At 36.5% G+C, this 17,898-nt stretch overlaps 1 protein-coding gene across 1 annotated transcript in view; it reads left to right on the forward strand.

The window, feature by feature from the left end:
- Window positions 1-17,898, forward strand: part of LOC117224241 (octopamine receptor beta-1R) — a 125,786-nt gene that overhangs the window by 12,487 nt on the left and 95,401 nt on the right. Inside the window, exon 2 of the mRNA XM_033477030.2 lies at window positions 2,773-4,004. Within this exon, the coding sequence (XP_033332921.2) occupies window positions 3,259-4,004 (746 nt within the window). The 5' untranslated portion in view covers window positions 2,773-3,258. The remainder of the gene's footprint in view (window positions 1-2,772; window positions 4,005-17,898) is intronic.

Consider the following 17,898-nt stretch of genomic DNA (forward strand, 5'->3'; position numbering starts at 1 on the left):
TGACTCCCGGTGTGTGTCGGATAAACGGGGCGGAAAAATATGTGAAAAATCGTTTCGCGCGTTTACGGACAGTCTTGTTAATTATCCGTGAAATAGAAAATGGAATAAGACGTTACAAGGTAATTAAAATGGCTTGTTAAACGCGGGGTTGTAATTATGTCCGAGCTAACAGTTTAATCATCTTGAATTTGCAGTAGCAATTATGTTATGTTCGACGATGACAACAATTTTTTTTCTCTCTCTCTCTCTCTCTCTCTCTCTCTAAGATCTCTACGATTTTATTGTATTAATTACGAGTTTATTATATACGAATTTTTTAAATTGTGTATTTATTGTGTGTATTATTAATCATCTTGAATTTGCAGTGGCAATTATATTATGTTCGACGATGAGAACAATTTTTTCTCTCTCTCTCTCTAAGATCTCTACGATTTTATTGTATTAATTACGAGTTTATTATATTCGAATTTTTTTAATTGTGTATTTATTGTGTGTATTATTAATCATCTTGAATTTGCAGTAGCAATTATATTATGTTCGACGATGAGACCAATTTTCTCTTTCTCTCTCTAAGATCTCTACGATTTTATTGTATTAATTACGAGTTTATTATATACGAATTTTTTAAATTGTGTATTTATTGTGTGTATTATTAATCATTTTGAATTTGCAGTAGCAATTATGTTATGTTCGACGATGAGACCAATTTTTTCTCTCTCTTCTCTAAGATCTCTACGATTTTATTGTATTAATTACGACTTTATTCTATTCGAATTTTTTTAATTGTGTATTTATTGTGTGCATTAATTGCGTGTTTATTGTTTTATACTACATCGTTCAATGGATTTAAACCTTCGATGCTGAATGCGCAGATGTTCCTACAAATCTCTTGGCATCGATGATCGTTCGATGAACAAAGCTCATTTATAAATCGTCAAAATATTATTCTCGGTAATCAGTTCGCGATTCCATTTCGCCGTAATTTTCATTTCTCTCGCGAGCCGTGCGCAGCGTTGAAATCTTTCGCCACGGTATCATTTCGATGCATTTGCAATTAAAAATTAATTCGTAAAAAGGGTTTATTTTATATGTACTATTTAATCGTGCTAATTAGAATGATTAATTTCACTGACAGGTGTATTATTCGGTTCTGTCACTGCGAAGTAAAGGTTATAATACAGGTTTCTCTTGGACGTTAAATCAACACATGTAGAACACCTATCTTCAAAGTCTCGTTAACTATCACGGTTCATGAATTCTCAACTAATTCCCTAATTAAGAACCACTTAACGCGGAGCTATCACAATTATGAGGGCTGATTAATCTTAAATTCCAGCGAATTACATTACATTTTCTTACTATGATTAATTTTAACATTGTTATATAAGGGAGAACGGGGCTGGAAGTTCAGATTTTGAGATGCAATCGAATTGTTTTGCTTTGCGTTTTTTTACGAATAATACTTCCGACATAGTTTATTCTCTTAAATTGTTCATTATTTCTTGTATAATTTTCTTATAATTAATCTGATATATTTTCTATAATTTTATATGATTTTCTTCTAATTAGTTCTATTAAAATTTATTTTCCTAAGAAATTTCTTAAAATTCACATTCTGTTGATTTTCTTTAAAATTTATTCTTTCGATAAATTTCTTTAATATTTATTTTCGTAAGAAATTTTTATTCAATTTGTTCTTTCAATTTTCTCTTTCTCTCTGTAATTTAGTCTTCTAATAAATTGTTCCAAAATTTTATTACACCTTGGTCACCATGATTCCGACTGTTCCGTTTGCCTGAAACAAAAAACAAATAAATAAAATTTATTAATAAATTTAACAAAATAAATAAAATAGAAATTATTAATTAATATCAACCACGAGGGAAGGACAAAATTGATAATTGAAAAGATGGCAGCACTTTGACACATCGATTTTTGTTGGTCTCTTTTAACTTTAGCACGCTAAAAAGGGTAGAAAAAAAATACTGATTTTGACCTCATTGTGGTTCGAACTATAGCGGCACGTGTGCTGAAGGTACGCGAATAAAGTCAGTCAAGTAGATCTTGAGATATCGTGGCAATTAATTTAAAGAACATAGTTTGAAGAGAAACGCGTCCAAAACTTTTTGCATCATTTAGTTAAAGAAATCATATTTACAGCTAATCTGCCAGCCTTCTTTTGCCGACCTCCATGGATCAGGCTATGTTTAGATCCTTTTTATCCCATCATCCCTTTTACTTCATTAATTTCTCGAATTCGACAATATCCTTCGGTCGACATATCCGCAAAAAAATATTACAGAAAACGAAACGAGAAGAAAATCGATTTCTCGAAGGTCCCGGATTAGAGCGCCCCCTGGTCGATGTGGTCGATTAATCCGAACCCGACATCTGGCCTAAAAAAAATCTAGAGTTTCAACGACCGCAATCGTTGGAGCCACGAATTAATCAATACCGGACCTATAACAATCGAACGCTCTCCAAAGTCCTTCACAAGAAAAGCCGTCGAAGCTCTCGAACGAGGCCTCGAAAGGGGATCACGCGACTATAATCAAACAACCCATTATCGACTTTGACCAATCCAATGCCGTTTGAAAGTCCCCGTTCGGGTAACCACGATAGGGCCCCTAGTTCCCGCGGACTATAACCAGCGTGGCCATTCGCGCGGCTATACTTTGATCAATCCGATCCTCTTACGTTCTCGACGACCGTGCGCCGGGATTAAAGCGTCACTGACGAGAATCTGAAACCCTTTTATTTTTCCAATTGCAGGCGGGCACGATGTACAAAAAGTGCTGTGGAACGCAGAGCCGGTGGTCCCGGCGTCGCGCACAGATGAAAATCGAACTGGCGAGAGCACCACCTGGAATCCAGCCAAAGGGAGCTTCGCGGGGCGGCCATCTTGCTGTGGACCGGTATAGATCAACGTCGGCCACCGTGCGCTAGGCTCCTTCGATAAACACTGCATCCGATTGTGCCCGGTGCACGTGTCCGGGTCCCTGAAAATGTCCACGCGACTCGATCGAGCGGTGAAGCTTTCGCCGGGATCCGGGTCGCTTCTATCCATCCACCGTGGCCAGAGGTCGGCTATCGTCGGGCGAACGCATTGAATCTCGATCCTGAGTCCTCGATGGGCTGGCAGGACAGCTTGAATCGCGTCGGGGACGTATCCGGCGTGGCACAGGGCGAGGAAGAGTCCCGACGATCGCGGTAACGGGATCAAGCGCGAGCCAAAGAGGGACTTGCGGTCCAGCCAAGATGGAGGTGAACGGAACAATGGACGAGGAGACCGGGAACGCGACCGAGTTCTCGAACATATCGACCGTTCTGATCGACACCGGCCAGGAGAACCGGACCAGCAGCTACGACCAGGGTCACGAGTTCGAGCAGGTCCTGCTGCTGATACTCAAAGCCACCGTGATGGGCTTCATCATCCTCAGCGCCCTGTTCGGCAACCTGCTGGTGATCGTGTCCGTGATGAGGCACCGGAAGCTCCGCGTGATCACCAACTACTTCGTGGTCTCGCTGGCCCTCGCCGACATGCTGGTCGCGATCTTCGCGATGACCTTCAACGCCTCGGTCGAGCTGTCCGGCCGATGGCTCTTCGGCTACTTCATGTGCGACGTCTGGAACTCGTTGGACGTGTTCTTCAGCACGGTCTCCATCCTGCATCTGTGTTGCATCAGCGTCGACCGTTATTACGCGATCGTACAGCCGCTGGACTATCCGCTGATCATGACTAACATTCGGCTGAGCACGATGCTCAGCGTGGTGTGGTGCTCGCCGACCGTGATGAGCTTCCTGCCGATCTTCGTCGGATGGTACACCACCGAGGAGCACCTAGAGTTCCGCAGGAACTACCCGGACGTGTGTGTGTTCCAAGTGAACAAACCGTACGCCGTGATCAGCTCCAGTGTCAGTTTCTGGGTGCCCGGCATCATCATGATCGCCATGTACTACAAGATCTACCGCGAGGCGGACCGACAGGAGCGCATGCTTTACCGGTGAGTGGATCCAACAGCTTCCGACTATATAGGCTGTGCCAAAATTATGGTACTTCCTGGAGATTCGCTTTTTGAATGATCGGAAATACTTCCTGAGATCATTTGAAGCAACTTTTTCCTTAGCGAAAATGCGATCCGCGGCTTCGTTTACGAGTTATCGACGAAAAACGCTTGACCAGTGAGAGACCGCGTACGGCTGACGCCCCGCCCTCGCGACCACTGACGTTGCGTCAGACGGCCAGCGCGACGCGGCGTTGGCCGCGAGGGCGGAGCGCCGACCGGGCTCGCCTCTCATTGGTCACCGTTTTTCGTTAATAACTCGTAAACGAAGCGGCGGATTGCATTTTCGCTGAGGAGAAAGTTACTTGAAATGATCTCAGGAATCTCTTATTTCACGCTTGCGTAATAATTTTGGAACGCTCTGTGCAGCAGCATGATTCGGCTCTAATTGAAACGAAAATTATTACACGGCAGAAAAATTGCTAATCCCGTCGCGAATCCGAGTTAGCAGCGAACGCTGCAACGCCGATGCAATTAACTTTAATCCCAAAGCTCTCGATTGCTTCCCATTCGGCATAAATAGGCGGCGGCGCTGACCGTTGTCTATCCACAGGAGAATTTTGTTCGTAAGCAAAGCGTCCAGGCGTGCCCTGGAATCGGCGCTATTACATTTCATGAATAACCCACTAATTACTGTGTTCCGGGTTCGCCGTCCCATCAATTATTTAGCCGCGCAATTATGTGGGTGGCTCGGAGCTATATCGAGATTTCAAGTGCGTGTTCGGACGTCTCTCGTCGAATCGTTTCGCGTTCCCGATCGGAATCGAATACGGCGATGCGATGTACGAGAACATTGCATCGGCTGGGAAGTTCTGCATTAGGTCCCCACCATTGTGGACAGGTAATTCGAATGGACATGAATATAATCAATTCCTGTGGCGTGCGTTAACCGGGTTAGAGGCGCGACGTCGGCCATTTTGATTACTTCAGGAACGAACCGCGCGTTCTTCGTTGTCTAGAAATTGTTTAGAATAAAATTGTCTGCGTTAGGAATATTCAAAATTATGCTATACTTTGGTTCATACAATGGCCCACAAATGCGTTCGTACATTTTCTAAATTTTCTTTATAGGCTCAGATAAAAAAGTTAAAACGCGTAAGTTTTTTTAATTTATCTTTTGTCATTCCAAGTAATAGCGAGATTAAAAAGAAAGCATTTTCGTCACTGTTTAGTAGACTAGTTCCTCTATCATTGAAAAAAAAGAACGTTCAAGTCGTTTAGTCCAGTTTTAAAAAAGTTGGCGCGTTTTAAATGGTGCTTGAACACTATTTTGGGACACTGTATGTACTCAGAGAAATCATCAAGCTTTTTGAGTATTACTGTGTTAATTATTTTTAAAATGGTCGAAGCTGTTCGATTTACCCAGCCATTTTATTTTGCCAGAAACAACACGAATTTACACAGATGAACAATCTTTGTACAATCTTTTCTAGGCAAATAACAGAAAAAAGAATAATTGCAATAGATTCCCCTCAAAATAAACAAGAAAGTGTACAATTACTATAACAGAGATAACAAATAACAGAAAGTGGGACGATTAAAGCTGATTTCCCTCTAAACAAAGAACAAAAAGTGCAATAAAATAATTCAAACAGATTCCATTCTAATCGAAAAGTAGATTAACTAAAATAAATTCACTGTACAACAAATAGTAGATCAACTAAAATAGACTCCCCTCGAAAGTGTAATCTCCGAAATAAATCCTCTTCTAAACGAACAACAAGAGCAAATAATTATAAATAATTATTTAAAACCGACATAGCGACATTAAAGAGCACCCGAAGGACAGTCGATTTAAGAAATTATTATGAAAGTGGCACGCTAAAAATCGCAAGAATTTACGATACAAAGTACATAGTAACAACAAATTCGAAGACACTTCTAGAAGATAAGATGAATAATCTTTTCCCCGACTGTATAAATGTCATCGTCCTAAAATAAACATTGTTCATTGAAAGTCCGTGAGCATTTCCATTGGATGCAAAGCATTCGGACATTTTTATTGGCTGCTTCAAGCCGCGAATGACGGGGTTCCTTCGCCTTGATCTAAGCCACTAAACGGAAAAGATCGTTTCCGGTCGCGGCAAGTCATTTCCACCGGTACCATTGGAAACGTCACGGAAGCGGCTTCTTTTTTTCGGACAACCGGCGAGCCCCGGAAATTGCACATATCGATGCGACCGTGCACGGAAATTGTCGACGTGAAGACAGGTTGCCGAACACATACACACAGACGTTCTTTACCATCGCGGAAGATTAATGTCTTTGCATGCGCGGCGGAATGCTTACGCGTCTTTCGTAACCTCTTCGATTTCGCGATCGTGAGAATGGCCGGAAATTTGTTGTTCTTTCGCACGGTTGCCGATGCGAGTGCAACAAACAATGAATTACCTTGCCATCGGCGCTCCGGATGAACAAAATTTTCATGTTGCAATTTATTTTGGGGAATGCACCATTCGGGAATGAATGGAATTGCATCGGCATGGCGGTGATCAATTCTTTTTTTTCTGGAGTGAGAGCGAGAGAGAGTGAGAGAGAGAGAGAGTGAGAGAAAAACAGGAAAAAGAGATAGAGAGAGAGAGTGAAAGAGAAAGAGAAAGAGAAAGAGAGAAGAAAAGTGGAAAAAAGTGAGAGAGAGAAAAGAGAGAGAAAAACAGGAAAAAGAGATAGAGAGAGAGAGAGAGAGAGAGAGAGAGAAAGAGAAAGAGAGAAGAAAAGTGGAAAAAAGTGAGAGAGAGAAAAGAGAGAGAAAAACAGGAAATAGAGATAGAGAGAGAGAAAGAGAAAGAGAAAGAGAGAGAGAAAAGAGAGAGAAAAACAGGAAAAAGAGATAGAGAGAGAGAGAGAAAAAGAGAGAGAAAGGAGAGAGAAAAACAGGAAAAAGAGATACAGAGAGAGAGCGAGAGAGAGCGAGAGAGAGAGAGAGAAAAGAGCGAGAAGAAAAGTGGAAAAAAGAGAGAGAGAAAAAGAAAAAGAGAGAGAGAGAGAGAGCACGGTAGTAACGAACTATACGACTCCGGCACGTGAAACACGTAAAAAAGTAAAAAATCGTAATTAATCGAGGGAGCTGAACAACTGCCGTGACGTTCACTTCGCGGAACGTTTACCGCACTCGGCCGACGTCGCCGTAACAATTCGCAGTTCCATTTACCCACTCCGGATCGCGCAGAATAAGATACGAAAGAGGAAAAAAGTGCACCGTGGTGCATTGTATCGCGGACTGGTTGGTTATTTTTTGTTTACAGGGCTCGGAAATTAGGGAGCAATTAAAAAGCAATTGCTCTGGTACATGAAAATTCTTCCTGCATACATCTATTTACCTTTTGTTGCTGTTGCAATTAATTGTCGCTGTGAAATCGTTGCCATTTTCTGAGAGTACGCTGCGCACGCCTCCGATCTGTAATTAATACGATGTCTAGCTTCGAGGAACAATTCTTGTTCGACACAGCATTTAAACGTAATTATATATTTCTCTGCGATATTTTTTTCCGTTATTAATGACAGGGTAGATGTTTAGCGAAATGAATCATACAATAATATATAATAATATTATTCATAATATGTTAATATTATATAATATATTAATATTATATAATATACTAATCATAATATATATTAATATTATATAATATATTATTCATAATATATTAATATTATATAATACATTATTCATAATATATAATAATATTATTTCAGAGATCATCAGCAAAGAGCAGAAAGTAAGAGCAATGGAAGCGTTCGTATGTCATTGATGAAAAGTATAAAAAGTAGCGGACCAAGACGAGGTCCCTAAAGAATTCCTGTCCTTACACTAATCGCGTAAGGAAAAAAAGTTATTAAATCTTACAATCTGTGGATCTAGCTGATGTAAAGCTACTTATCCATGCTGGCACGTTGCCGTTGATCCCATAAGCTTCGAGTTTATTAAGTAGGATGGACTGACCGACCGAGACAAAAGCCTTCTTAAAGTAATAAATATTACATGACAATGTAACAAAGATTGTAAAACAATACATAAGATTGTAATGCAATGTAATACAAATCTATTAAATGAATATTGTAAATATCGTAATACAATATAATATAACATAATATAATATATATAATATAATATAATATAATATAATATAACACAATATAATATATATAATAATATAATATAATAATATAGTATAATAATATAGTATAATACAATATAATATAATAATATAATACAATACAATATAATATAATAATATAATACAATACAATATAATATAATATAATATAATATTGTCAGATCAAAATATATCAGTAGTCATCAGAAATAAATCAGAAAGCAAACAATTGGAATAGCAATGTTAAGAAACGGATTAGATGCGAGGACTGGCGAACGTTGGTAAAACTCAGTCGCCCAGGAGTGCACAGTGAAATGCACACGGTAATCTGTTACTGCAGCGATATGCAAGCGAGCATTTTCGTGTAACCAGATGACTTCCGTGGCCAGAAAACAGTCTTTTTTTTCTGCAATTCATCACTCCAGAGTTTAACAGACTTTTTCCCTCGGCAATTCATCACTCGAGCATTTAACTTCATGACTATAGCTTTCTGCAGTTATTGTTGCACCATGTTGCAATAGCCTATGATAGATCGTTCTTCGGTGGCTCGATCGCAGATATAATTACCGTTATTATCTCTTTGTTGCATAGTCAATGTCCCGGTTGTATGGCGCGAGGCTTAATCGAGATTTCTCGGGTCAGTCTATTAGATTTTTTTTTTTTTTTATTGAAAGCACGTCGTTCGAACGAGCGATGCAATATACAATAGTTGTTTGATATTGCTTTCGGAAAGTTCGCTTGGCAACCAGTTCCGGAATTCCTGCACATTCTTCGTTGCACGCGGGCAAACATTGTCTGATACGCGCGAGCAAACTCCGTTTTCACAACGGAATCACATATTTTCTGATAGATCGTTACATTTTCGTATATTCGTTAACGAAAGTTAAGAAACAAGATATTTAACTTTAATAGAACGATCCTTTTTTTCGGCTTTCGTTGGTAATAATTATTGAAATACATATAGTAATGTCACTAAATCGATGGAAAATGTTTGTGCAAGCCTGAATAAATTGTTAAACGAACATTATTATACAACAAATATGACTTCTGACGCGAATCGCACGAAACATCTCTATTCTGACGGTTCGCTATAATTATTATAGAAATTGAAAATAGCGAGCATCCGAGTCGCTTCCAGTGTAATTATCATAAGTGGCTCTCCAAAGATAATACGCGAGTGACCGATAATGAAAATTATCAGCAAATATCCGAGAGTGAAACGTTATTGATTAAAGTAAATAAATGATACGCTCCTATATATATATAAGAAATATCAATAACCAGGTTTAGCTGATCTGTTCTCCTTTGGAATAATTTATTCTGTCGATGAATTTATTCAATCCACCCTGTACAATACACGAAAAGATTTATGAAATAGTCCGGCTGAATTATAGCCACAGTGCGAGGAGAGACTTGACCCAGTTCTATTATCTCGACTAAAATATTTCATTACAAAAATAATTGATTTCACTAGCGAAACCACGAAAATCTGTTTTCTTGCAACTATCATTGCGGTTTACGTAACGATGGACGCGTACTTATGCAAATGCAGAAGTTTCTAAACCGATGCATATGAACACTGACGAAATAGATGTTCATTTACAATGTTGATGATTTTAGGACACTTTTAGAATGGGAAATATTATACAAATATTATATTATACAACATTGTATAATACAAATATTATATAATATTATACAATATTGTACAATACAAATATTATATTGTATTATACAATATTGTACAATACAAATATTATATTGTATTATACAATATTGTACAATACAAATAACATATTATATTATATTATATTATATTATATTATATACAATACAAATGCAATATTATATTATACAATATTGTACAATACAAATACCATATTATATTATATTATATATATTATATATATTATATTATATTATATTATATACAATATTGTACAATACAAATACGATATTATATTATACAATATTGTACAATACAAATATTATATTGTATTATACAATATTGTACAATACAAATATTATATTGTATTATACAATATTGTACAATACAAATAACATATTATATTATATTATATTATATACAATACAAATGCAATATTATATTATATAATATTGTACAATACAAATACCATATTATATTATATTATATATATTATATATATTATATTATATTATATTATATACAATATTGTACAATACAAATACGATATTATATTATACAATATTGTACAATACAAATACAATATTATATTATACAATATTATACAAAGTTTGAGTGAACAAATTTTCATTGTATTAACAACGAAAATAAGAGCACGTAATAAACGAAACGAAGCATTCAAACGAAATTGTTATACAGTAAATTCTCCCAAATTCGCGGTCAGATTGCGCACAAAAATGAACAATTTGGGAAGAGGAGATACGATTATTCGAGCCTTGCGCCTCGTTTTTATAGTCGTTGACAATCACTAACAATAAAAACGAGTCCATTTTTGTGTGCAATCTTAGCGCCAATTAGGAAGAAATTACTGTAGTTCGAAAGCTTGATTCGACTTTTAGTGACAATTCGAGGAGTATTTCCACCATGTGTTCTACCTTGGAAGCTTGTTTCTACTTTCTGTACACTTGGAAACTCACTTCTACTGTCTATGATACCGTGGGAGTTCGTATCTATTATGTACGATACTTTTTAACTTTTTTCCCTACTTTTTAGAATACCGTGGCACCTTATGTCTATTTTTTATGATACTGTGAAAGCTTGTGTCTATAAAATACTTCCCATAATATTTCAGGAAGCTTTCTATCTTTAAATGCATTATCTTGTACAATGCTCAAAACGCTAATTTCTATAATTTTCTGAAAGGTCGTTTCTACTTCGTACGATATTTTTACGCTCATTGCTGCCTTTTAGATTACTTTAAAGGTTCGTATCTATTTTATATGACACTTCCAAAGCTCCTCTTCATTTTCTAGAAGCTTTTCAAGAAGCTATTTTTAATATTTATTAGACAGAAAATAGAATTACATTTTCGGTTCTAATTAATAGAAAATTATTTCAGGAATGAAGCGGCACTAAACCGAATATACGTACAAAATTGATTCGTTCTAATTTTTCGTAATTTCTCGACATTTTTCTGCTCGACAAAGATAACGAACTTATTATAGTATCCTCAATTTTCTGCACTTTTTAGTCGCAGCTGGTTCTAATGAAAATTCTTGACATATCTCTTTTTATTTTCTCTTATATGAGGAACGTTCATCGCACGTTATTTTGTAGTTTTTTTGAAGCGTGTAAAAAGCCATCGATCAGGTTCATATATATTAAATTTTAATATGAATTTTAAATATGGAAGATAAGTTTGGATAATCCAACACTTTTCAATGCATTTTTCCAATAATTCTTTCGGCAGTTTCTGAGATATTACTACGATATTAATACGATATTCGAGGAAAAAGACCTTTCTCGAGGAATTCCCTTCCTCCAAACAGCTACTAATTTGCAAAATATTCCAAATATTGCCCCCGCGAGTTCAGCTTGATTTTCTCCTTGAAACGGAGCTCTCGAGATTTTCTGTTATCTTTGCGCCCATCTTTTCCATGCGATGGGGCTCGTGGAAAATTTTAATTATATCTTCGCCCAGCCCGACCTGACCCGAGACTCGACCCTCATTCGGCAACGTCGAATTTACTCTCGCATCGGCTTATTTGCATTCAACGAACTCGCGTAAACAATGCGTCCCCGAATCCTCGCGGAGGATGCGCCCTTGTATTTGCGACCACGCCGCGGCGGTTCCCGGCAATTTGTGTCGCGATCGTTACCGCGACTGCTCTATTAGCACGGCAAACGTCTGAATAAATATAAGAAGGCTCCGGGAAACGGCGGAATCATTCAATTCCACGTTATTAAAGCGCTCGGGGAACGTTTCCATGAATCACCGGCGGAGTTGCTATGAAGCCCGATATCAGAGACATCGATAAACCGGCAATTAACCGGCAATTTACCGAGTCGGTATTCATCGAGCGTTCTTCTTTCGCTCGCTTTCGCCTCGGCTCCAGATGCCCGATGCTTTGTGCTTACGCCCAATGAGAGCTGCGCGATTTCCGGCCACGGGAATTACTCGATTGGTCCTTCGCTGCACACCTGGGAATCCAGTTCGGCTGCAATTTATCTGCGCCGACTGCGTGTGCTTCATTAATCGCTGCCTGGAAAATGACCGTCGCTCGCGATAGAAAAAACAAGGAGATCTTGGTATCATTGTACAGTAGTTTCTCCCGGAAATGCCGAATTTTGGGTTGCTGTGAATTTCCTTGTGTTCGTCCTACGCCTATGTAATTTACTGCCGCGTCGATGCTGTCTTTTCGAGACAAAGTCTCTGTCTCTATCTCTTCTCTCACTCACTATATCACGAAATAATATCTGAGAAGAAAATGAACAATGTACGTCGAAAGTAGCAGCTTCGAGCTTTAAAATGAGCCCAAATTTGTAGTCGTGCGATTTTTTTTCACGAAATTGTAACGATTTTCTGGGAACGAATGATTTCTTGTTTTTGCAAACGACGCGATGCAAGAATGTTGAAGTCGTCAGAAAGCTGGAAAATACAATGACGATGCTGTTCTACGAATTTACCCAAATGAAGGTACACTGAAAAGTATAGTTACAATTTTCCGGTAGCCGATGAGTCATCTCGATCGATCGTGCCGGGACCGATTAGAAATTCCACGTTTCGTATCGCGCGATCTATTGTTAGAAACGCGCCGAAAATCAGGGACCATGATAACATCCTAAATGCAGATTGTGTTTGCGGTTTTATCTGGAAAATGGGCCGTCAGCCACGTAATGCGATCTAAGGACAGCTCAGTTGTTTCGCGAACATTAACCGGCACGTGTCGGATCTCGCCGAGTCACGGTAGCGTGGGTGTAATGGTTCTGTGAATGTCCTCGTTTCTACTACGATAAACGACGCGATGTGCTCGAGATTTTTGGCGCAGCGTGGCTATTAGTCACCGGGCTCGAAGAAAAAACAAACCGTGATCGATACGTACGAACAGTTTGGTCAACGATTTCATTTAATGATATTAGTTTTGCAATTTTATGTTCGCGTCTAATTTTATATTAATAATTGATAATGCAAGTCAAATAATAGAGTGGATTAGTTTGTGTTAGTGGGAATTAGTAGAATCGCAGTGTAGATTTTCAAAGAGAGTAAAAATTGTTTATATGTCAGTTGCAAGGTATTGCAACCGAATAAATATTCGTCCCTTTTTTGAGCTATATATGGGCACGATGATATATTGTTACACGTATTTTTTACACTTATTACATCTTTTGTTTACGCTTTGATATTTTTACATTTTTACACTTTTACACTTTTATATAATCAATATATTCTATAATATCAATATTATATATCAATATTCTATAATATTAATATTATATATTAATATTCTACAATATCAATATTATATATCAATATTCTACAATATCAATATTATATATTAATATTATATATCGATATTCTATAATATCAATATTCTACAATATCAATATTATATATTAATATTATATATCGATATTCTATAATATCAATATTATATATCAATATGCTATAATATCAATATTATATATCAATATGCTATAATATCAATATTATATATCAATATTCTATAATATCAATATTATATATCAATATTCTATATTAATATTCTACAATATCAATATTATATATTGCATATATTCTACAATATCAATATTATATATCAATATGCTATAATATCAATATTATATATCAATATTATATAATTTCAATAAATAGTAAATAATAAACAGAACATCATCCCAAGCTGAAAGACAATGCTTACAAGAACAACAAGAACGACAGAAGCGACAGAAACGACAGGAATAATAACAATGTACAATAATACATTGTACAATCATTTTCGTTCCATCCAAGGATAACACTTTGTCCGTAAGAAACGCTAGAAATAAGGCTGTAACATGAAATGTATTCTGAGCATGTACATCCATTTTGAATAAAGCGCGAGAGTAATCTCGTAGTTCGAGACGGACACCGTAAACCTGATAACCATTGAAAAATGTTAGTGTTAACTATAATCCGGGTGCTGTTCTCGTGTAACATGATGCCGGCGGCCACGGAATCGATCGGTTTTAGTGTAAAACGGCCGAAGGATTCGCGGTGCACCACAGACACACGATCATGATCGCCGCCAGGCTGTCGATAAAATTGGAAGCCGACTGCTCGAATTACGTATCGATTCTCCCAATTTTAGGGCATTCTTAACTGAAACCGCTGATTTATTTCATACCGCGACACGAGAACTCTCTTTCTCTCTCTCTCTCTCTCTTGCTTTCGTCGGCAAAAAAATCCTTCCGGAGAACGAAAATAGGGAGTTGCTCCGCGAAAATAGAGATCGGGCGACCGTTCGGGAACTGGAATCTTCGTTTCTAACGATTCGATAAACTTTTATGACCCCGGCAGGAACAGAAATGTTTACAATGTGCACCGATAACCGGGAATTGGGTCAGTTTTATCTTAAATCGGATCGGGAATTGTTTTACCGAATTGGCGAAATTACCGAATTGGCGAAATTACCGAATTGGCGAAATTGCCGAATTTTCCAAAATAAGTCTCCAGGACTTATTATAGACCTATAGACTGATTATAGACTTAAATGTTTAAACACGAAATTATCTTTTTATTAGCTTGAATAACCGCCGAAACAATTGACCAAAATGTTGAGATTATTCAAACTGATTAGCGATTTCTCATGATCATAAGTCGTTGAAAAAAAGGTTAAGAGAAAAATATCCTTCGTCGATTAGAACACTCGTTATAGAAATATTAAACTGAAAACGTTATTATTTCTTAATTATAACCGCTTCCTTGTATGTTCCATGCGCGTAATGGAAAATGCGATAATATATATATATATATATATATATATATATATATATATATATATATATATATATAATAATAATGCGGAATAAATCGCAGCTCTTTGCAATCCTATTTTCCATTATTATTATTATTATATATATATATATATATATATATATATATATATATATAATAATAATAATGGAAAATAGGATTGCAAAGAGCTGCGATTTATTCCGAGTTTTATCGCATCGCGAAAAACATAAGTCGAAATTATTGGGCAATATTTCTTACGCCGAGCAGCAGAAGCTCCAAAACTGCATAAAATCCACTGTTCGCGTGTTATACTTCAATATCAAGGATTGCACAAGCTCTCGAAACTGTGGGACAAGACAGGGCCCGGAAAATGCCGGCAGCTCGATTCGAAAATCTTCATAATCCGAAACTCCGGCAGTCAGCAAAAATTTCCAAATTGCCACCGCCCTCGTCTATCCATCCCTCGAAAATACTCGAAGTTCCATTCATTAACACGAGCCTGGATTACGGTTGACGTATTTCGAAAACGGGCGAAAGGGGTGGGAGTTGGAAAATTTCAATCGGTTGCCGGAGCACGGAATTAACGAGGAACGTCACCGAATCAAGGGAGATTCTGGTTTTAATGAGCATAATGAAACGTGCGAGCACAATTTTTTCGGGACAATGCGATCTACCATAGAAATTTCACATTTGCTCTTTCCGTTTTGTAGCAATTATTATTTCGCGTAATTAGAACCGATCCGCGGCTTTTTTTTGCGTTTAGACTGATATTGTAATAGCATCTGCAAATTTTTAGAGTATATTTTGCTATTAATATTGTTAAAAGTGTTACTAACAATGTTTAATAATATTTTGTCTATAATTTTGCTAAAAGAGACTTTCTCGTTTTTTCTTCTCTCCGATAATAATTATTTAAAATATAGTTTCCACAAACTCTTATGCACTTAATTGTATTTGTAATTGAAATTTGCATAAATGTTCAGGAAAATAAATATATACATTTTTATATTGTATATTAATATATACATTATTATTATATTATTATATATATATATAATTGAAATTTGCATAAATGTTCAGGAAAATAAATATATGCATTTTTATATTGTATATTAATATATACATTAATTATTATTATTATTATAGTTTTAATAGTAATAATAATAATTATTATATTATTATATTATTATATATATAATTGAAATTTGCATAAATGTTCAAGAAAATAAATATATACATTTTTATATTGTATTTTAATATATATCTATTAATATACAATATAAAAATGTATATATTTATTTTCCTGAACATTTATGCAAATATCAATTACGAATTCAATTAATTAATATATAACATAAATGTTGCAGAAATGAAAAGAGATGAGAAGCAACTAAGATCAAGTTCTAAAATGAATAATTTCTAATTATTTCGAGTTCGCCAGAAATGGAGGACAGCTTCCACTATCAAGTCGAGATGCAAAATAGAAAAATAACCGTTGAAGGAACCGTTCTGGCGCGGCAATCTTGAACTTCTCCGTCGAAATAACAATCGATTCCTCTACATAAAGCCCCGGCACGGTCGAAAAGATCGCGCGCCGGTAGTTGAATCGCGTCCAGAAACTCCGAACACGGGATTTGCATTAACAATATCAAGACTCCGGGGCTAGAAAAAGAGAAGAAGAACAGCTCGACACTTTATTTGCCAGGTTTGCGAAGTTCCACGCGGATCCGTGCGGCGGAAGTTTCGGCGGAGCTGGCGAAACGGAAAGCATCGAGAGTTCTGAAAATCAGCCGCGTTGGTTTTCCCCAGTCAGCTTCGACGATTCATCTTCCTGGTTAACACGCCGGCGAAAACGCGAAACTTCGGAACGATCGCTCGGAGAATGCCCAGAATCTCTATGGTACGAGATTAATTATTATAATTAGTCGAGTGCGCGAATTTTCGATTTTTTCGGACGAAGTTTAACGAAGTATAGTCGACCAGACTTCGCTTCCCACGGTTATGTAAAATGCAATGCAATTTTGTTTGATATAATTCGGTGCCAGGGGTGAATAATTTCTACGTTTTAATAATTTGTTGAAAATTGTTCAAGCCTTAATTATTTTCATAATTTCAGTCCCACGGTTGTGTTAAATACAATGCAATTTTACTTGCTATAATTCGGTGGCAGGGGTGAATAATTTCTACGTTTTAATAGTTTTTTGAAAATTGTTTAAGCCTTAATTATTTTCATAATTTCAGTCCCACGGTTGTGTTAAATACAATGCAATTTTACTTGCTATAATTCGGTGGCAGGGGTGAATAATTTCTACGTTTTAATAGTTTTTTGAAAATTGTTTAAGCCTTAATTATTTTCATAATTTCAGTCCCACGGTTGTGTTAAATACAATGCAATTTTACTTGCTATAATTCGGTGGCAGAGATGAATAATTTCTACTTTTTTAAATATTTTTTTGAAAATTGTTTAGGTTTCATTTTCATAATTTCAGTCCCACCGCGATGGAAAATGCAATTAAATTTTATTTCCTAGAATTCGGTGTCAAAGTTTAATAAAATCCACGTTTTTCTAGATTTTCAAAATGTTAAGGTTTTAGTTATATTTTTATTTACACAGTAATGGAAAATACAGCACAATCTTACTTTCCATAATTCGACGTTGAAGTTTAAACATTTTAAACGTTTTACTACCTTCACTACCATAGAAATTTTCACAATTGTTTAAAACTAACCAAAAGTAACAATTAATAAAATAATGATAAAAATAACAATCAATCATTTTACTTTGAGTCTGACAAA

This window comes from Megalopta genalis, chromosome 13 (genome assembly GCF_051020955.1).
Source record: "Megalopta genalis isolate 19385.01 chromosome 13, iyMegGena1_principal, whole genome shotgun sequence".
Lineage (NCBI taxonomy): Eukaryota > Metazoa > Arthropoda > Insecta > Hymenoptera > Halictidae > Megalopta > Megalopta genalis.